Genomic DNA, 21,691 nt, shown 5'->3' on the forward strand with positions numbered 1-21,691 from the left:
ACAATGAGACTACTTCAAACCACTAGGGTGGTAATAATCATAAGCTAGGAGATAACAAGTGTTGGAGAGGGTGCAAACTCGCTTACTCACTGGTGGGAATAAAAAATGGTGCAGCACCTGGGAAAACAGCTCGGCAGTTCCTCAGGAGTTAAACCAAGAGTTGCCACATGACCCTGCACTTCCACTTAGGTGTATACCCCAAAGAACTAAAGGGTGAGCAAGCTGAAATAAAATCACCCCCAACTCCTCAGCTGCAGGCATGCCCACTTATCAAGGCCCCACTCAATTAGCTTTCTCCAAAAGGTCTTTGCTCTTCTCTCACTGTTTTCCTGCAACACTTCTCTCTGCTAACAATGGCACTTCAGTTTGTGCCGAAGTCACCTGAGGAGCTGTCTCTGAGAGTAAGCTCCTCTAGACACCCTGACTCACAGACATTTGTATCTGTAATGCTTAACCAGGACCTGGCCATGAGACACTGGCTGCAGAGTCAGAGTCCTAAGTAGCACCCCCTAGTCTACTTCTGGTTAGAATTTTCTGTTTTTTTCATGGTACTATGTTCCAGTCCCTTATGGAAGTAGATACATGTCATCTCCAAAGAGCAGCTTAAGGCTAATTAAGTCCAACTTAATTGTCCACACAGTATCCAACTGACTGTGTAGCAAACAAGATTTGTGAATTTAGTTTTGACGTGTTTCCAAAGTGGAGAGAAACAATTCACTAATTTGTGCTTGGCAGGTGGAATCTGGGAAAGAACGAGCATTTGTCAGGACAAGTTTCCTCTACACAAAGGGTCTGTGTGCTACACAGAGCTTCTTCCAAGTAACCTCCTCCTACACTCTAGCACATAGTGGGCCTCATCCGTAACCTAAACACAGTAGGAAAAACAAAACCAAGCAGTATCCGTACAACCTAATTTTACTGTTTATAAGGTTATGATGAATATTAAAGTGAATTGAGAACTGTATTTAGCATTTGTTGTAAGGTAAATTCAATGCCAAGCATTCATGCTATGTTCTTTCTGACTACAGGATATTAGAAATGCTTAAAATAATTTCAATTAAGTTCAATTTAATAATGGCTGGTTCACTTCTTTTTAAGATAGGCCATGCATTCATCGGTTCTTTAAATTCTAAGCACTCATGTATTTTTAATTGCTAACAAAATAATCAGACTCAGGTGAGAGATTCTATGACAAGTTAACCCAAAGTCATTTCAAAAGAGCTTTCTGGTGTTAATAAGTTTGTAATTATAGGGCCAACAGTGAGTTAAACACAGGCTTTCACAAAGTTCAGCTTAATGAGGTTAATCAGGGGGCTATGTTTAATTACTACTAGTGCAGTTATTGATCACATTCCCTATAGAATTTTTTACATGTTTGCTTTAAAATAAGTTATAACTCAAATTTTGGAAAAACCTCAAATAACTGGTGATATTTGTACTAAAAACTATTTGACAAAAATGTGCATTTCAAAAGAAGAATCTAGAACAGTGATAAAGCCAAAGCCATAAAGAGATGATGGGCCAAATTCAGCAGAAGCATGTGTTTTATTTGACCTGTTGTTGTTTTAAAAGTTTTGAATTCATTGGTAAAACTCAAGTAAAAAGTCAGATTTCACATAAAAATCTGGATTTTCAGCTTCTCTGGAAACATCAGAAGGTCTGGCAACCTACTGGTGAGTCCTGCAGGCAGCTAAGTCCCAATCACCCCGATGGCTTCCCTCTCTGTGACTTCCTTCTGGGGCCTGCAGACACTTGAGTTTCCAACTCCTAACAAAATGTTAATTGTAATTTTGCTTTCTTGAGCATTTCAAATCAATACTGAAGTTCATCACATTATTTAAATATTTATACTTGTTGCCTGTACTCTACTATCTTACACGAACACCCCTTAAAGGCAGTTAGCTGATTCTTATACTTTATGCACAGGGCTTCTTTACCATTCTGATGTGTACCAAAGGTGTGCATTTTAAGATGGTTGAAAATTGAATATATATTTACAGTTGTCTATTGGAATTAAATTGTTTAAAATTTTAGAGTTCAAAATAAAATTCATTTTTCCTTCTACCTTTAATGTTGCTCTTTGTACACATCAGTTTTTCAATAATGAGAAGCAGACACCATATTTTGCAAGCAACTATGCTCATATAAACTATAATCTTCTCATACGTGCTCAACTCCATTTGAAGGCCAAGGTCACAGGTACAAACTATTCTGATTACAATGGAAGAAACAGCAGAGATGAAAGAGTGGGCCGTTCTGGGCCATGTTGAGTGCATTCACTGACATTTCTTGACCTCTTAGAAAATTCCAATTATTAGCTTTTCCCCCCACGGGAAACATAATTATGTCAAGGTATACTAATTTGTGGGCATCATCGCTCTTAATCTCAAAGAACAGCCTTTATCAAAGAATCAATTTAAATGTGATTAATGTCAACTGTAGCTCTTGGTTGCCCGTGGCACCTGCTCTTTGAAATGACTGCTAAGCCACCCACTTTTCAATGACCAGCCTATGTTGATTGTCATAGTGAAGCTGTGGCTAGGAGACAGGCCTAGTGTAACGCTGGGCCTAGCGTAACGCTGGGCCTAGCCTAGTGATGGGCTAGCGTAGCCATGGGCCTACCGTAGCGATGAGCCTAGCTTAACCATGGGCCTAGTGTAATGATGGGTCTAGGAGGCTTCTCCAACCTGCCTTGTTCTTTTTCTCTTTTTTTTAACTTAACAGAAACTTTATTTTTATTGTTAACACTATTACAGATGTCCTCCATTTTCTCCTGCCTTAGCTGCCCCCCCAGGCCTTCACCACATTACTGACTACGTCCGTGGGCCATGTATGCACGTATGTTCTTTGGTTAATTTCATCCAGTCCCCCAACCCCACTCCCCTCTGAGATCTGTCTGTCTGTCTCTTCCACGTAGTTACACTTCTGGTCCTATTTTGTTGGTCAGTTTATTTCATTCATTAGATTCCACATATAAGTGAGATCATGTGGTACTTGTCTTTCTCTGACTGGCCTATTTCGCTTAGCACAATATTCTCCAGGTCCCTCCATGCTGTTCCAAAGGGTACGAGATCCTTCTTCTTTACAGCTGTGTAGTATTCCATGGTGTAATGTCCCACAGCTTTTTTATCCACTCATCTACTGATGGGCACTTGGGCTGTTTCCAGATCTTAGCTATTGTAAACTGTGCTGCTATGAACATAGGGGTGCATATATTCTTTCTGATTGGTGTCTTGGGCTTCTTAGGATATATTCCTAGAGTGGGATCACTGGGTCAAATAGTACTTCCATTTTTAATTTTTTGAGGAAATTCCATATGGTTTCCCAATGCCTTGTTCTTTAGTTCAGTGGTCTTCACACATTTCTGCTCAGACAGGCTCTGAAAGAATTTTGAAAATCTATATGCCCCTAAACACTTTTAAATTCATTTCTAAGAATGTAACCTAAATACTTTCATCAGCTTAAAATAGCTACAAAATAGGTAATCTCCAAATCGATTAGAATTGTTGAGATTTTAAAATAAAACAATTACTCTTAAAGATGCGTCCAGGGGAGTATCATTACCATGCTGAGCTGTTACCGGACACCGCCACCCATACACACACACCTCTTCAAGTGCATGCCTTTCCCTTTAGCCTTGAAGCTGTCCCTCTATCCCACTTTCTTATAGAACTTCATCATGATGTAAAATGTTTCCATATCTATGGTCTTTTTAGTGTCTCTCTATCATACGTCTCTAAAGAAATGTAGGTCTACACATTAGTATGGAAATTAAAATAGGTATTTAAGTGGTTTTGTTTATTTATCCAAGTGTTTAAAAAAAATCTCTTTGAGGTTATTTTAACTACTAGTGCACAAATGCTAAGAACACACATTATATAGTTTGATCAGTTATTAAACCAAAGGTAAAATTTTATTGGAAATGCGTTTATAAATGTATTAGTTTATTTGTCCATGTGGTATTGCTAGAATGAGATAGGATGCAGCATAGAGTCTGTCCCCACCCTTCACCTTTACAGATATAAGTGCTAAGACATCTTGTTCCTGCATTCTATTAAAATCTCCCTGGGAACATGATATTAAGAAATTATTCTTAATTTTTTAGGTATGACATGTTGTGATTATATATATTTAAAATCCTTATTTTTTAGAGATATATAATGAAATATTCAAAGAATGAAAATGTCTGGGGAGTGGGCTAGAAGTGAGAAATGAGGAAAAAGGTGTGAGTGAAATAAGACTGCTCAGGAGGTGGTAACAACAGCTAGGTGACTGGTGCATTATACACAAATCCATCGTTATATTCTCTCCACCTCTGTGTATATTTAAAATTTTCCATAATAAAGGCAAAAAGAGAAACGTAGAGCTGCTGACGTAGGTGCTGGTTCAGTTTAGAGAAAATGTTGGCTGCAAAGTCAGGCGTCACTGTCAAATCACCCAAATGAGAGTTATTTCTGTGTGAAAGAGTCTGACCTCATTTCTTCAATTCAAATAAATGTGTTAATATGTGTCTCAAGGAATATTCTAAAAAAAGGTTGAGAAAAGGACAGGATATATAGTGTAGGACAGATTACTACACTATAAAAAAGCAGTCAATATTAAAATAATGAAATTGATAGAAGGGTTTTATCTATTTCTATAAAATAGGTTATGAAAACAAGGTGGTAGAGCGCCAGACACGCTGTTTCTGGGCCACATTTTCCCATGGTGGCTGTCTGGCAACGCGATGTAACGCGGTTAAGACGGTTCACGGTAAAGGAGTGTGGCAGAAGACATGGTCCTTCAGTAAACGCGCATGAACAATGAACCCTGGTGTCTGGCTTTTGACATAATTAGATAAAATAGAGTATAAAAATTAGAAATAATACCATTTCTTTCTTACTTCCTTAGATATGACAAAATTTTCTTATGACTTTAGTATGTGGGAAAGAGATATACTGCAGGACATTCTTTGGCTCAGGAGCTGGCATGTAAACTTATTTCCTAGTAATAGGAGAAGAGTAAATACTTCATAAGACATAATAAGGTGCTTGGCTTTAAATGGAATTTTTTTGATATGATTTGACAAAATAGGTTTTAGCTACATTATAGAAAAATCCATATGAAATTGTCAAAGAAATTAAGCAAAACTTTTATCCACGGGTCTGGTAGTTCCAGAGAATATTCCAGTCCCATTCAGAACAATTATCATCATCTAAAATGACACTGGCACGAACAGAACCTTCCTCCCTGACAATGGCGTGTCCTGGGGAGAGAGTACTAGGACAGCTCCAAGGTCTGCTTTGTGGAATTTTGTGTTTCTTATGGATGCTCTTTGTTTTCCCAGGGCCTCTCAACAATAACAGATTTTTTACAATAGTCAGGGGATGGAAGAGGCAAAGTTATTGAACAAAAAGTGTCATCACTCCCACAACCCACTCCAGCATATGTGAAGTCAGAATCTCTCAGTGTGGACTAAATACCTCTTTTGCAGACAAGCTTCACCTTAAGAGAAGTGTTAACAAAGAGAAAAACTGGATATTCTATTAGTTTGACATATCTGTGCTCAGTACCCTGTGGGTTTTTACTCCTTGGGAACTGCATCATCAGTAAGATGTAGGATGGGTAAGGAATATGGCATTCTCACATGAACAAGATGGTTTTAGTGAGAACAGGCACATTCTCAGCATATCAATTTTCGCGTAGGTAGGAGCACCTCTGAAACCTGAGGATCTGGACGTGATTTGTTAAAGGATCTGTGCTTGCATATGCCCTTGCCAGTCTTTACTTTTGGTAACAAACACAGCCAACTGTGTTGTCTCCAAAGATGGACATGCTATTTCCCATCCCACAGGCTCTTTTGCCTTCAATTTTGCCATGCCCGAAGCAGCAGGTAGAGTCTCCAGTCCTGCAAGCCTCCTGAGTGTTACCGAGTTCTTCACTCTGTTTTGACCAATGTATGTTTTTTCACTCTTTAAACTGGGATCAGGACAAATCTTGGAAACAAACTTGTTATTTACAATATGGTCAGCTACTACTGTTTAATCTGAACTGAAATTTAAATAAGAAATATAATAAAATAACAGAGTACCGCTCCAGCATGCTGAAGTACACCACAGTACAATGTATAAAAACAAAAGTGAACAGGTACTTAGGCAGAATGAGTTTTAAAAGCTACAATTTTTCAAGAATCATCAGAGAAAAAAAATCTAATATAGCATTCACAACAAGTAAATAAGCTATGACATTATCACATGGTATTATGAGTAGGTTTCTTGTAGGCTAAGTAGAAAGTCCACAAAGATATTAGAGAGGGCTCCTGAGCAGTCCCAACCCAAGGCCTTGCAGTGGCAGGAGTGGCCTGTGCGTCTCCCACCCCCATCCCCCATCGGCTTCTAGCCACAAAGGCAAAGCAGGACTTCCCTCCAAATGGTGTCTAAAACAGGGTTCTATGCCAGGTGTCTTTCAAAGTTTGGGGGAAAAACAGGCTTCTCATTCAGGATTCACAACAAATCTTTCAAAGGTCACTATGAATAGCATCAAAGCACCCATATGCTTTATAGCAAACCTTCAAAAAAGTGATAGGAAATGTGACAGCTTTTCATCATCATACCTTAAATTTTGACAACTGACTCATCTGTGTGCCTGTGAATCACACTTCAAAAACTAATCATAACAATACACTACTTTTCTAAAGCACAGAAGGAAACTTATTAGATTTCCAAGTACCTGGGGAAGATGGATTGGTAAAGATACGTGTCTACTTGCTGGAAAGTCAAAAGACTAAATACATGTGTTCTGTACTCTTGAACTAAAATTTTGCTTTATCAGATACAAAAGAAATTAATTAGCCTTTCGGCCAGAACAGCCATCTGCCAGTAATTAGCCAAAATGACCAACACAAAGGGAAAGAGGAGAGGCAACCACTATATCTTCTCTAGACCTTTTAGAAAACATGGAGTTGTTCCTTTGGCCACACACATGTGTATCTACAAGAAAGGTGATATTGCAGACATCAAGGGAATGGGCACTGTTCAAAAAGGAATGCCCCACAAATGTTCCCATGGCAAAACTGGAAGTCTACAATGTCACCCAGCATGCAGTGGGCATTGTTGTGAGCAAACAAGGGCAAGATTCTTGCCAAGAGAATTAATGTACGTAAGAGCATATTAAGCACTCTAAGAGCCGAGATAGCTTCCTGAAATGTGTGAAGGAAAATGATCAGAAAAAGAAGGAAGCCAAAGAGAAAGGTACCTGGGTTCAACTGAAGTGTCAGCCTGCTCCACCCAGGGAAGCACACTTTGTGAGAACCAATGGAAAGGAGCCTGAGCTGCTGTAACCCATTCTCTATGAATTCATGGCACGATAAGTGTTAAAAAAAAAAAAAAAAAAAGACCTCTGTACTGATAAAAATGTTTCTCTTAATTGGGTAGAAGTGTGGTATCCCTTCCCCCCAAAAAATAATTAAAGAAAACTTTGTGTCCTAAAATAAAAAAAAATAAAAAAAATAAAATAACCAAATTGAAGGTATCTAATGAAAAGTATCTTGTTGTCATGAATCCTTGTGTTAGGACAACTCTGTTTTAAGCCTAGAGGAACAGTAATGAAGATCGTAGAACTGCGAGGTTCCAGGTGGTTTTTCCAGGGGTTTCTGCTGAGAACAGCATGCTTGGGGAGTAAGAGTCTGTGCACACCTAGTGGTCACGGATAAAGTGCACACGGAAAAGCTTCCAGAGTTAGAGAAGGAAGTTTACACTTAGAGGCAATCATTGATTGCTCACTGAACAAATAAAAGAAAAAGGCACAAAGCTTATCACTGGGGCTGGGAGCAAACATGACTAAGGTGGAGAATCAGGGCCCTATTCAAAACCATCCAATGGACCAGTATCTCGACAGAGGCCTGGGGAGCCTGTGTCTGACTTCTGGGAGGACAGAGAGGTTAAGCTGGCTCTCCATGGACTGCACTTGCAGATCCAGTCCCAACTAGGGAAGCTCATAGAGACGAAGTGCCCTTTTAAAAATCTTTAAGAAGAAGGATTTCCAATGAGCTGGGATTTTCCCAATGGCTAAAGCAATCAGTTCACATAGGCATACAATTAATTACATGGTTATAATCATATCATTTACTCACCCTCCTAATAGTATCTGTGGCTGGCTGGGTTCATGTGTGACACCAAACACATCAGGAATTAAATCACCATTGAAGCTAAAAAGAAAACATGAAACAGCTATTTTACTAACTTTAGAAGGAAAATGACCCTCAGGAGGTGTGGTAGACATTACAATGCTCACAGCATCTGTCGCAGTTAATGAAACGGCAGAAGTGATGTGTCACCTCCAGGCAAAGTGTCTAATTTTTGTAACTGGACCCTCCAGCCCTCTTGCCGTGGCAACTAGAAGAGCGCGTGTTTCAGACAGTCCAGCTGCACAGACAACCAGGCCTCTGGCAGCCTGACTCCCTGAGTGAGGGCAGAGCAGAGCCCTTCACTGACCCACAGGGACGTGCAGTGTGAGCAGGAAATAAACCTTCATTCTAAAACTGGGGTTGTCTGTAACCTCTGCATAATCTAGCCCATCCCTGAGATAAGGAGACATCACTTACTTCAGAATCATGATCCAACTTGTTTAGTTAGATGGACTTAGGAGAAATAATCCACAAAAGCAATCTCTGGCTGGTATAAAAGTTCAAAGTGGCCACTGCATATTTCAATAACCATAAAACATGTGCACAATGAAAGAAACCTAGCTTTAAGTGCCTTTAAGAAGATCAATCCATGAATTTGTAGATTTCTAATGGCCACTGACCTACTGGTATTGTCACCGTGGTTTTAATAACTCTGTAGGATAAGACTGTGGTCATACACTACTTTAGTCCCCCATGATCTTTACCTCATTACAGAAAATCCTGAAGTTTGTACTACCTTTATCCTGGTATGAGTCTATGTTGAGGAAATAAGTGATAACACTAGGAAGAGCTATAAAAAAGGACAAGTTTCTCCTTCATATAGAAGTCATGTAAATCACTGGAGGAAACCGTGTACCCTTGGTATCCATCCATTAAGCACTAACAGTTTTACCCAAAGACAGTTTTCTTAATTCTCTGATGAATGACATGGCTGGAATCAACACAGATCTGTGACAGACACATTCAAAGCTACTGAAACAGAAATGAACACAAATCTCTTTTACTTTCCAAAATACTAAATTCCACTTTTCTTTCCTCCATCATGGCAAATAAGTATCATATAACCAAAAGCCTGGGCCCTACCAGCTTTAAAGGGAGAATGGATTTAGTGTCAATACTACTTAGCAAAGTAGTTTTTTATGTGAAAATTTTTATTTTGTTTGTAAGTTTAACTCAAAGGGAAGTAAGCATATACTTACTCCATAATTAGAGGTTCATCTTGAAAAGTCCTATTGAGCATAGTCATATTATTAGGATCTGTAAAGAAAGCAAATACATAAATTATAGGCATTTTGTATTACTTTTGATATCTACCCTTAGGGAAAAATATTTTTTCATTCTTTTCAGGATTCATCTCTAATTAATTCCAACTATTACCATTAATGAGACACTAACAATCTAACTCAAATGGACATCAAGTTTGTAAAGGCAAAACATTGGGGAGTTCCCTCTGCAGTAACTACAAGCATTAGAATAACTTCCATTCGAGGCTTCACTCTAAAACCTCTGAGGTGAGTCTTCTTTACATATAATTTAGTCCTAGAACAGTTGGCAACTAAGGTTTCCTGGCAGAGGAGACAACACATGCAAACTTTCTTTAGATCCTTACTGACTGAATGAATCTGAAGTGTTAAGATTCCCAAATGTTATAGAAAACACAACTGTATCCCCTCCATGATCAAAGTTGTCTGTTTAGGTAGAATTAATTGGCTTTCAGGTCTGACTTGAAGGTTGTGAGTGGATGTGGTACACGACTCTCAACTCTTCTCCACCTTGCTGTGCTTTCCTGAACAGCATTTCTCAGCTATCCTTGCACCTGAGACTCTCAATTAAACATAAGCCTTGCCATCAGATACACTGTGAGTTTAGGAAGGCAGGAGTGTGGTGAAGCTGTGGTCCTGCCATGTCTTCTCAGAGTCTGATCAGTCAACTACGAGTCTCAAGAGGCAGGTGCAGGGCACCCAGTTTGCTGGGGAGAATCACAGTGGGCACAATGGCATTCTGGCAGGTGTTGTGCAAATGGCCACTTTCTGATGGTGAAGAGGCAGTAGCTTCCTAGAAGGCTTTGGGGATTGTTCCAGAAATTTCAATCTAGAGTATGTTCTTCAGCCACCAAAACCCTTTAATAAATTTCTCTCTTCCTTAAGCTAGCCAGACTGAATTTTGTTTTCTAGAATTGACCTCAGACTAAGTCTGAGTTGAAAATGAAAAATCAGAAAATGGACTTCTAAACAAAAGTTTTTCACAATTACTGACACTCAAGAACTACATTAAAAAAAAAAAAAAATATATATATATATATATGCTTTTAAAAACATTGATTTCAGAGAGGGGAAGGTTGAGGGAGAGAGAGAAACATCAATGATGAGAGTCACTGATCGGCTGTCTCCTGCACGCCCCCTACTGAGCTGGAAACCCAGGCACGTGCCCTGACCAGGAGTCAAACCGTGATCTCCTGGTTCATGGGTTGACACTCAACTGCTGAGCCACACTGGCCAGGCAAAAACTGCATTTTAAAAAAACTGACTTCAGAACAAAATTTTTGTTACATAAAAATACCAGGCATATTTTTCCTTTCATATCCAATAATACATAGTAAAAACTCCGAAGACAAATTCACCTAATGTTTGATTTTGTCCCCAGAAGATGACAGCTCCTAATTCACCGTTGACATGATTTTTGGGAAGATATGTCAGCAGGACATCCATCTGTGAGTCTCCATCGTAATCACCTGGCACTACACTTGTGATCAGTGCACTGTGATTCCTATGAGAAAAAAGCATCTACAATATCTAGTCGAGTTAATGATAGAAAGGGACACTTCTATATTTGTACCATACAAAAACTTTCAATGCAAAAGTTGAAATTTCACAGAACTGATTAATTTCATTCTCTTCTCAATGTCTTATCATCCTTTATGTATGCAGGACCTTTTGTCTACAGAAGAATTCAGGATGAATGCGGGGTTGCTAAGAAACAAGACCAATGTGAAATACATCAAGAAAAACTTGCTTTAGGTTCAAGAACTGGCTAACATAGTGCTTTCACTTAGCTTTTTTCATCAAGGATACCAAGATGTGTAGAAGGTGTTTATTACAAATGGAGGCTCATAACCAATTGTTAAAACAGCAGAGAGTATCCTTGTCATTTTATTAGTTAAGATACATCATTTATAAAAAATTTAATTTTGGATTTATTTTATTGTTAATCCTCACCAAGGATATTTTTTTTCATTGTTTTGTGTTTTTTTTGAGAATGGAAGGGAGGGAGGGGGAGAGAGAGAGAGAGAAACATTGATGTGAGAGAGATACATCTATTGGTTGTGTCCCGTATGCACCCTGACTGGGGATCAAACTCACAACCTGCTGTTTTTACAGCCATCTCTTGGTAAAGCTGTGTCCCATCTTGAAAGCCCTCGCCTAAGTTTTACTTAAGGGCAAGCTCAAGCCCCACAGCTTTGTAGAAGTTGCCCTTTGGCATTGCCTGCACTGATTCATCACTTCCTCCCTGAACCAGACAGCAATCAATCCTTGCTTCTAGTAGTTTCCAAAGTATGCTGGCTCATGGCTGATGGCAGTCACTGTGTTTTACACAACGCTAGTCGTACAAAAGAAAAATAAGAGCTATTATTTGAACATTTAAAATTCACCTTGATTTGAATTCCTTCAAAATCAAGCTTAAAAACTCACCACCAACCAGTCAATAAACAAAGAAAAAATGAGAACAGCGGTCACTGATCTTTTTCCCAGTACAAAGGACTCCCCTCCCCCATCTGCCATCTCACAAAACGCAGCTGACCTGCTAAGCCTGTGAAAGAGCTGCTCCCAAGAGTACACTCAGGATGAGGGACAGCATATTAGACTGCAAGGCAATGATGAGTGATTGCAGGAACAGACCTGGATCCACTAAATTTTATTTAAAGTAAATTATTTGTGAACTTTGGTACATGATATTTTTCCAAAGAAATTACTTCCTACTCATGCCTCATAATTAGTGGTTCTGTGTAACGCTACAGTCAGGTACATTGAATTCAGACAATCTAACTAGTTACTGCATAACCCTTATTACACTAATGATTTTTACAGAAACAAATACATTTGTACTTACTTTAAGGAAACCTTTACTTTGGGTTTAAAGTAGGGTGCATTCTGGTCTGCCAAAAAGATGATTAAATCATTTCCTAAAAGAAGCGGATGTATGATATTAGAATAATGTTCTCTGGTAAGACATCCAATCAAGTGTTTGCAAAAATTTTCTGGGCACTGTTCTCAACAAGAAAACTTTTATTTGACTGCAGTTCATCTGCCCTTTCAAGGTTAGTCCTACGTGTCTGATGGAATGGAGATTCCTAGCAGTAAATCACCAATTCAATGTTCAAAGGAAGGATGAACATGGAAAATGTAGTTGGTCAAGACAAATTTGAGCCAATGAATGGCTTCTGCCAGGAGTCCGACTGGATGGCTTAAAGAACATGCCTTAGGCTCTATGTCAAGCCTTGTCTTCCTCAAACCTAACAACAAAGCCCCTTAGTACGGCTGCTGAGCTCATCAGATGCATCACACCGAGGACATGGGAACTCCTGCTGTAGGTATCTAATAACACGTTAGGTATTTAGGCAAAACAAGCGGAGCCCTCCAAGACCCTCCTCTGGCGGCTCCGGGTTGATGCGGTGTTGGAACTCGATGAGCACCCACCGGAACAGGCTCCTTAGGATCGTTTAATCAAACGCAAGCCACCTTGAACGTGGTCAGAAGTCTCCGTATCCAGTGTGGACGGAGTGGCCACAGGTTTGGGAGTCTGCAATCTTTCTGCAACATATGGAGCCGTGTGAAGATAAGAGAAATATCCAGGGTCCACAGGAGGCCCTGCGGGTCCTTGCAAGGGACCCAAGAAACCTGGGCCGGACGCCCAGCCAGCTCGTGGGAGCAGTCACCCCCTTCCCGCCGGTTCCGCGGGTGCTCAAGGATGCCAAGACCCTGCAGCGCCCACTGTCAGCTTCGAGATTTACAGACATGTCTGCGTAGAGGGGCTAAAGCGAGGATCTCCCAAGAACCTCAAGGCGGCAAGGACAGCACTGCTGTGGAGGACGAGCGACCAGAGCGAGGGCGGGTCCGGTGCGCGCGAGGCGGCAGCTCAGGGGCCCCCGGACCCCTCCCGAGGGCTATCGGAGGCCCCTGGACCCCTCCCCGAGGGCTATCGGAGGCCCCGGACCCCTCCCGAGGGCTATCGGAGGGCCCCGGACCCCTCCCCAGGGGCTATCGGAGGCCCCCGGACCCCTCCCCAGGGGCTATCGGAGGCCCCTCAGACCTCTCCCGAGGGGCTATCGGAGGCCCCCGGACCCCTCCCCGAGGGCCTATCGGAGGGCCCCGGACCCCTCCCCGAGGGGCTATCGGAGGGCCCCGGACCCCTCCCCGAGGGCCTATCGGAGGCCCCTCGGACCTCTCCCCAGGGGCTATCGGAGGCCCCAGGACCCCTCCCCGAGGGCCTATCGGAGGGCCCCGGACCCCTCCCCGAGGGGCTATCGGAGGGCCCCGGACCCCTCCCCGAGGGGCTATCGGAGGCCCCTGGATCCCTCCCCAGGGGCTATCGGAGGCCCCGGACCCCTCCCGAGGGCTATCGGAGGGCCCCGGACCCCTCCCCAGGGGCTATCGGAGGCCCCTCGGACCCCTCCCCAGGGGCTATCGGAGGGCCCTCAGACCTCTCCCCGAGGGGCTATCGGAGGCCCCTCAGACCTCTCCCCCAGGGGCTATCGGAGGCCCCTCGGACCCCTCCCCAGGGGCTATCGGAGGCCCCTCAGACCTCTCCCCCAGGGGCTATCGGAGGCCCCTCAGACCTCTCCCCCAGGGGCTATCGGAGGCCCCTCAGACCTCTCCCCGAGAGGCTATCGGAGGCCCCTCAGACCTCTCCCCAGGGGCTATCGGAGGCCCCTCGGACCCCTCCCGAGGGCTATCGGAGGCCCCTCAGACCTCTCCCCAGGGGCTATCGGAGGCCCCCGGACCCCTCCCGAGGGCTATCGGAGGCCCCCGGACCCCTCCCCAGGGGCTATCGGAGGCCCCCGGACCCCTCCCCAGGGGCTATCGGAGGCCCCTCAGACCTCTCCCCAGGGGCTATCGGAGGCCCCTCAGACCTCTCCCCGAGAGGCTATCGGAGGCCCCTCAGACCTCTCCCGAGGGCTATCGGAGGCCCCTCAGACCTCTCCCCAGGGGCTATCGGAGGCCCCTCGGACCCCTCCCCAGGGGCTATCGGAGGCCCCCGGATCCCTCCCCAGGGGCTATCGGAGGCCCCCGGACCCCTCCCGAGGGGCTATCGGAGGCCCCCGGACCCCTCCCGAGGGCTATCGGAGGCCCCTCAGACCTCTCCCCCAGGGGCTATCTGAGGCCCCTCAGACTTCTCCCCGGGGGGCTATCTGAGGCCCCTCAGACCTCTCCCCGGGGGCTATCGGAGGCCCCTCAGAACGCGCGGGCGCCTGGAGCCGTGGAGGGCAGGGCGCTGGGGGGCACAGTGGCTGCCCAGAAAGCCGGGCCCTGACAGAGGCAGGGGAGGGGAGACGTGGACGTGGACGTGGACGGAGGAAAGGTCACGATGCGCCTTTCCCAGTTCGCTCGCGGGGAAGGAGCGGGAGAAGCAGAAAGGAATGGAGGGGTCTTGGGGGGACAAAGCCTCTGGGAATCGGAAGGGCTCTGGAAGGCAGGTGGATCCACGCGGGGGTTGGGGGGTTGAGGGCCGCGGGCCCCTTGGGGTAAACTGGGGTGTTTCCAGGGCTCTGGGGGTAGCGCACCCTCCGGAGCGGCCGGGCCAGGACCTGGGGGCGACGAGGAGGGGCCGGCCATCGGTCAAGGACGCTGGAGATGAAGGGGAGGGTCAGGGCTGGGAGGCAGGGCCGCGCACTACAGGGCGACCGGCGCTCCGGGCCCGGGGTGCGGGGGCCCCGGGAGGGCGGGGGGGGGGGGGCGAGCACTGACTTTCCCGCAGCACGAAGAGGTCCGTCTGCTTGTCGGAGTTGAGGTCTCCGAAGGCCGCCAGGGTGCCCCAGGCCTCGGCCCCGAAGAGTTCGGCCGTGACGTTGTGCAGCGCCCGCGCCGGGGCCGGCGCGACCCCCAGCAGCGCGAGCGCCCCCAGCAGCGGCGCCAGCAGCGCCCAGCGGCCCGGCAGCCGGCCCGCCGCCGCCATCGCCGCCCTCGGCCCCGCCCGCGCCGCGCTCGACGGCAGCCGGAAAGCACCGCGCCGCCGGCCCGCAGCCGCGCGCGGCGCCCGCCGCCCCGAGCCGCCCGGCTGCCCTCGCCTCGCCACGCCCCCGCCCCGCGGGCCGCCCGCCTGACGCCCCGGAGGCCGCGGAGCGGAGGTGGGAGCGCCTCGGGCTCACTTCCGGCCGGCGTCCTCGCGACAGTGTCGCGCGGGGGGGCGGGGCCGGCCGGCGGCGTTGACAGGCGGTGCCGGGGGCGGTGGCTGAGGCGGCGGCCCCGGCGCGATGGCGGGGGCGGCGGGGCTCATGGCAGAAGTGAGCCGGACGGTCTTGGAGCAGAGGGCCCGGGCCAAGCGCTCAGGTTTGCAGGCCGGGCGCCACCCTCCCGCGAGCGCCCTGGGCGGGGGGCAGTGGGGCCCTGGGGTGAGCCTGTGCCCGCGGGTCCCCCCTGAGAAAGCAGTCGGCGGCCCGGCCCTGCGCCCGGTGTCCCCCACCCCTGGAAACGAGACGGCGGCCGCAGCGTTATCCCGGGTGTGTCCCCCAAGAAAGCAGGCGCTGGCGCCGACTTGGCCCGGAGGCTTCCTCCTCGGGACCTGACGGCGACCGCGTTCCCGCCAGCGAGAGTCCTTAGGAGGGCCCTCCTCGCGGCAGGTGGCGGCCTCCGAGCCGGGGCTGTGACCTGCTCGTCGCCTTAGCTCATGTCCCAAATGATGCGCCCCAGCCAGCTACGTTGCGGCAGAAGTGGAGGGGGCCGCGGCTCGGGGAGCGCAGGCAGGGCTCCGGGGGACGCGCGGCAGCTGCCCCCGGGGTGCCCCGGGCCCCGGGGCGGCGCGAGCGCGAGGCCGCCGAGGTCACAGGGCGCCGGGCAGCCCGGCAGCTCAAGTGTCCTGACCTGACTTCTTCAAATTGCAAAGTCACGACCCTGAAGTTGGCTCCTGTGGCCGATAACTCCTCCGAGAGCCGGGATTGAGACGCCGCGAGCCCCGGCCCAGGGCTGAGCGCGCCCCTCGGCGGGACGACAGGCCCCCACCGACAGCCTCCCCTTTGGGAGGCTGAGCCGTAGGCGTCAGCTGCAGACGCCAGTGCCGGTGTCTCCAGTGTCGCTCAGGGAGGCACCGGGGCGGCCCTAGAAACCGAGCTCTGCCTTTGCACTGAGTCAAGAAAGACACTTTTTCTCTCTCAGCTAATATGTTGCCATCATGCTTTGGGCTCTTCCCATTTATGAAGTTCTTAGTTGTCTCTTGTGCATTCTGCCTCTTTTTTTTATTTGAAGAAATTATCTATTTTCATAAGTCACGCAGAAGAAGTTTACCCAGTCTTTGCTAATTTCATTCTGTTTTTAAACCTTAAAAATAGTCTGTACTTATTAGGTGATACCAAAACTCCCAAGAAAGTAGGAAAGGACTTCTCAAAACTACATGTGAGTCAGTACAGTAACTTGGAATAGTCACCTGTATTTTTGTTTCACACTTTTTCTTAAAATCTTTCTGTCATATTGAAGCATTGAGTTGACCACTAACAACATATGTATCTAGGCTAGAAAGAGTGTTATTGGATTGATATCATCTGGCCTCAGAGAGTAACTGGGGCTTTTACAGGGAGCCAAGCTCTGCTCTCAACATGTTTTAAAAACATTTCTCTTTTCCCTTAATGAGTATATAGGGCTTATTTTCTTCTCTAGTCTTTATTTCCTCTGAAACGCATGTCATAACAGTAAGCTCTGAAAACCTACCTTCTCTTTCTTAACTGAGGAAAAAATCCAAACTTTACAAAGTAGTTTAGCGCGTAGTATAAATGTTGGATGTTCCTATATGATTGCATCATAGTAGTAAAAGAAACACCATTTGAAGTCATTATTCCAAATTAGTTGAGGTTTCAGAGTTCCTGATAACTCTGAAGTACAGACTCTAAAATTTCTTGAGTGAATCATTGATGTCCTGTGTCATTAAAAACAATCAACCCCAGTCTTGTTACTTTTAGAAGAATACATAAACTGAGCTTTGTTTGAAACTTGGACTAACCTGACTCTGATAGAGACGTCACTGCAAAGTTCTGAGCATTGTTACATAGTCTCATGATTACTTCACTGCTCAATGGAGGACGCTACTCTTAGGTGATGTTTGCTAAGTGGATATTATGTATTCCTGCCTAATCTATATAAGCAACCGTAACTTATCAAAGCAAAGCAAATTTTCAAGTCATAAAAAGAAAATACAATGATAATGAGCCTTGATTATTGTCTTTGTTGCACACTGCATCATGTTAATAACTGCTCACACTGCTTTCAATTAATCTAATCGTGATTGCTTCTAACCTCCACTAAACAGTTGTGAAAATTGCTGTAGTTTAGCCTGTGCCGTTTATGATTAGAGCCAACAATTTGAAATGGCCAGCTCACCTGATGCAGTCGTCTCTTCTCCACGAGTTTTCTTAAGGTCTGGTAAGTGTGGAGACCCCCAAAGGGGGTAATTTTAAATATCTTTGTTTTTAAAGTTTGATGTTGCTATATGAATGCATTTTGATTTTGTGCCTCTTTGGAGGGCCCACACGTGAACACCATTGTTCTGCTACTGTTAGGCTCCAGTTTGCACTGTATTTTGAATGTGGCCTCCCATGTCGTTGTGCAGGCATGAGAAGTTACAGTTGATCCTCAGTTGTCAAATGGGTACATAAAAAGCTTCCTCAGTGATTTTTGTATTCTTGAATAATGGAAATAACTTTTATAAATTAGGAATTTTTGGTCAGCATCCCAATTATTTACTATTCATGAAGTCCCTGTGAAGTAGGTATTTTGATACTTTTTATAGACAGGAAAGGGAAGCTCCCTTGGTGAAGAGATGAAGCAGCTTTCTGCAGGTCCTGAAACTTATGTTTCAGAGCCATGCACTTTGCCTTCCATCCCAGGGCTTCTTAGTGGAAGGGCTAGATGTGGGCACAGTGGCTTTCGGACTGTCTTGTTGGTAAGAGTCCTTGCCAGTTGGATAAAAGCTGTGGAGCTGCTCCCCCGCTGAGTGCCCAGGATGTTGAAACAGGTTGGAGGATGTTCCGGCATTCCAGGAAAGACCATGTATGGATTCCCGTTTGGAACCTAGGCCTTTGGATGTGGCCAGCCTCACTTTAAAGAAGAAAAGGGCTTAGTTAAGTGGCCATGGAACTGGAATAAAGACTAGTCTTTAGGGCTTTTTTCCTGTAGGTTGTGAGCCACCTTGGGCCTTTCTGGGAGAAAGAAGCCTGTTGGCAAGGGGCTGCTTTGTCCCTAAGGTACTTAAAGCAGAATCAGTCAGAGTTCAAGGCTCAGAACCCATTAACAGGTAAATGTAAGATGAGCCACCAAAAAGTGGCAGTGAAAACTTTCTTTATGGTTTCACCATAACCCTCTATTTCTACTTATATATCAAGTCCTATTTTGTCAAGATGGAGGAGAAAAATCTTGAAGACAAGAAATAAGAAATAGCTCAGGGAAGAATCATAAATGGGAGATAAGAAAGCTTCTCCTTTAAGGAACAAAAATGATTCTTGTCTTCAGTTGTCATCAGCTAAATGAAAAAATAGTATATGTAACATTGCCAGTTTTCAATTTCTGATTTAATCTTTGAACTAAGAAAACAAGAGGACATGCATCTTTGGACTGTATTTTCTTTCTTTTAAGCACCAGGCTGTGGTTCCCACTTGGGCAGTCCAAACAGAGACTCAGCGAGTTTTCACACTAGCAGCCGCTTGGCAGTTATGGGGAAACAGAATGCTAACCATACGATAAGCTTTCATGCATCAGCAGTCCTGAAAATGTCAACACCTCGGAGCTGTGCGTTAACATTACATAGTGTTTGAGGGCATATACAGGAAGCTTTTCCAGCACCGTATTATTAAATTGAAATAGAATGCACCAAGAAACAAGATAGAAAAATACCGAACTTCACTGTTATAAGACATTTTAAAGACTGATTCCTTATACCTGACACTATTTACACTTTTAGAGTTTCCTCTAACCAGAACTTAGTGATGACTCTCAAGAAATACTGAAAACTGTTATCTCTTAAACACTCAGAGGGGTTTGCATTTGTAGTTTGTTTACTAATTTAGAAATACCGCATTTATGTTGGAAATGATTGTTTTCCTGGGTTGTAGTTCCTTGGATGTTATCATTGTAGGAGAGCGTTTTACGGAGACATGTAACAGTCATTTTAAAGCATGAGTCCACGGCTGAGCTCTCCCTGGGCTATGGCTAGAAGCTATTCAGTGTGACCCAGAGTGAAAGCCAGTGTCTTGCTTTTGGAAAATCAGTTTCAAATGAACCTAGACTGTTCTATGTATTTTAACCCTCTTTATCCCTCTGGAAATTGTGTCTGCGATTTTGTCTGTTTCTGCTCTTTCTCGAATGTAGTATGTCCTGAATTTCTGTGTGATGCTTGAGCTGTGCTCAGACTGCTAATGTGTTGGCATGTGCTGTGGTTGAATATTACTGAATGTCCCGGTTTGCCTCCCCTCCCCTCCCCTCCCCTCCCCTCCCCTCCCCTCCCCTCCCCTCCCCTCCCCTCCCCTCCCCTCCCCTCCCCTCCCCTCCCCTCCCCTCCCCTCCCCTCCCCTCCCCTCCCCTCCCCTCCCCTCCCCTCCCCTCCCCTCAGGTTTTTCTTTAAAGAACCTTGGAGTAAAATGCACAAGACAGTGAATTTAGAGGCATATTCCACAACCACAGTAAGTTAACTACTAGGGAAAGAGTGTAGCATCCCGAACCCAGATCGCTGCGGTTTCTCATGTGACCACCACAGCCACACAGTGTGTGAGCCCAGCGGAGCTGCTCAGTTGGGGCAGGGCGTCAGCATCGCAGTGCAACCCTTTTGTAGTAATTGCAGCATTTTGTGACGAGGTAGGAAATGTCTTGGCATTTTTACTTTTATTCTTAGATGATAAGATTATTTATTTATTTTTAAAAATATATCTTTATTGATTTCAGAGAGAGGAAAGGAGAGGGAGGGAGAGATAGAAACATCAATGATGAAAGAGTCATTGATTGGCTGCAGCCCACAACCCGGGCATGTGCCCTGACCGGGAATCAAACCCCGATCGCCTGGATCCTAGGTTGACGCTCAACCGCTGGGCCACGCCCAGCCGGGCGATAAGATTATTTAAAAATTACTCTTTCTAGGGAATAAGAGGCACAGACCTTCAGTAATAAATAAGTCACAGGATGTGTACAGAACAGGGAAGATAGTAATTTTACAGTAACTCTGCTCAGTGACGGGTGGGTACTGGACTTATTGTGGTGATCTCGTTGTGAGGTCTGTAAGTGTCAAACCACTATGGGGTACACCTGAGACTAATAGTATAGTGTAAGCCAACTGCACTTCAATTAAACATAAATTCTAAAAAACTTATTTCCTTCAAAATTAAAAAACTGACTTCTTAAAATGAATATTCAGCTTATCTCTGTCTTGGCTATTTGTCAACACCTAAGTGAGTTTATCAGCATGTGATTTTCCTTTACTGATTTCTTTTTAGCTTCTCTAATTAATTTTCTTTTTTTTTTCTCTGTTTTTTCTTTTCTTTTTCCCCCAAAGTCAAGTCCCCTTCCATCACTATCTATCCCCCCTTTGCCCAGTTCTACCTCCCCACCCCCTTCCCTCTGGTCCATCACCATACTGTTGTCTGTGTCTGTGAGTTGTTGTTTTTTCCTTAGTCCCTTCACCTTTTTCACCCGGCCCCCCACCCCTCCCCTCCGACAGCTCAGTCTGTTCTCTGTGTCTGTGAGTCTGTTTCCATTTTGTTCATCAGTTAAGTTTGTTCACTAGATTCCACATGTAAGTGAGATCATGTGGTACTTGTCTTTCTCTGACTGGCTTATTTCACTTAGCATAATGCTCTCCAAATCCATCCATGCTGTCACAAAGGGTAAAATTTTCGCCTGGCTGGTGTGGCTCAGTGGTTGAGCTGGACCTTTAAACTAGGAGGTCATGGTTCTCTTCCTGGTCAGGGCACATGCCCGGGTTGTGGGCATGATCCCCAGTAGGGGGCGTGCAGGAGGCAGCCGATCAGTGACTCTCTCATTACTATTGATGTTTCTCTCTCTCTCCCTCTCCCTGACATATTTTTAAAAAAAGGGTAAATTTTTCTTCCTTTTTATGGCCAAGAAGTATTCCATCGGTACATGTCCCACACCTTTCTTATCCACTCATCTACTGATAGGCACATGGGCTGCTTCCAGATCTTCGCTGTTGTAAATAAGGCTGCAATCAATATAGGGGTGTATTTTCTTTTATTAATTTGATTTGATGGGCATATCAATACCTGGTAAAGTTTTATGGTATATTTTGGGCAAAACTCAACTTTTTAATGTGTGACACTCTCTT

General features: G+C 45.3%; 2 protein-coding genes and 1 pseudogene across 4 annotated transcripts in view; 2 read left to right on the top strand and 1 right to left on the bottom strand.

The window, feature by feature from the left end:
* ITFG1 (integrin alpha FG-GAP repeat containing 1) overlaps nt 1–15,334 on the bottom strand; it is an 83,426-nt gene extending 68,092 nt beyond the window's left edge. Inside the window, exons 1-5 of the mRNA XM_087827172.1 lie at nt 15,127–15,334; nt 12,272–12,344; nt 10,785–10,930; nt 9,364–9,421; nt 8,111–8,185 (exon numbers count right to left, since the gene is read on the bottom strand). Coding sequence (XP_087683298.1) covers nt 8,111–8,185; nt 9,364–9,421; nt 10,785–10,930; nt 12,272–12,344; nt 15,127–15,334 — 560 coding nt within the window. The remainder of the gene's footprint in view (nt 1–8,110; nt 8,186–9,363; nt 9,422–10,784; nt 10,931–12,271; nt 12,345–15,126) is intronic.
* Nucleotides 6,871–7,348, top strand: LOC107542481 (large ribosomal subunit protein eL21 pseudogene; annotated as a pseudogene).
* Nucleotides 15,335–15,625: 291 nt separating the features above from the next.
* PHKB (phosphorylase kinase regulatory subunit beta) overlaps nt 15,626–21,691 on the top strand; it is a 102,855-nt gene continuing 96,789 nt past the window's right edge. For 2 of the 3 annotated variants that reach the window (XM_087827047.1, XM_087827048.1), the window contains exon 1: nt 15,632–15,708. In XM_087827047.1, coding sequence (XP_087683173.1) covers nt 15,633–15,708 — 76 coding nt within the window. In that variant the 5' untranslated portion in view covers nt 15,632. Of the gene's footprint in view, nt 15,709–17,674; nt 17,788–21,691 lie in introns of all 3 variants that reach the window. The other variant, XM_087827049.1, reaches the window with a different exon arrangement.

This window comes from Miniopterus natalensis, chromosome 18, assembly GCF_054644295.1.
Source record: "Miniopterus natalensis isolate mMinNat1 chromosome 18, mMinNat1.hap1, whole genome shotgun sequence".
Taxonomy (NCBI): domain Eukaryota; kingdom Metazoa; phylum Chordata; class Mammalia; order Chiroptera; family Miniopteridae; genus Miniopterus; species Miniopterus natalensis.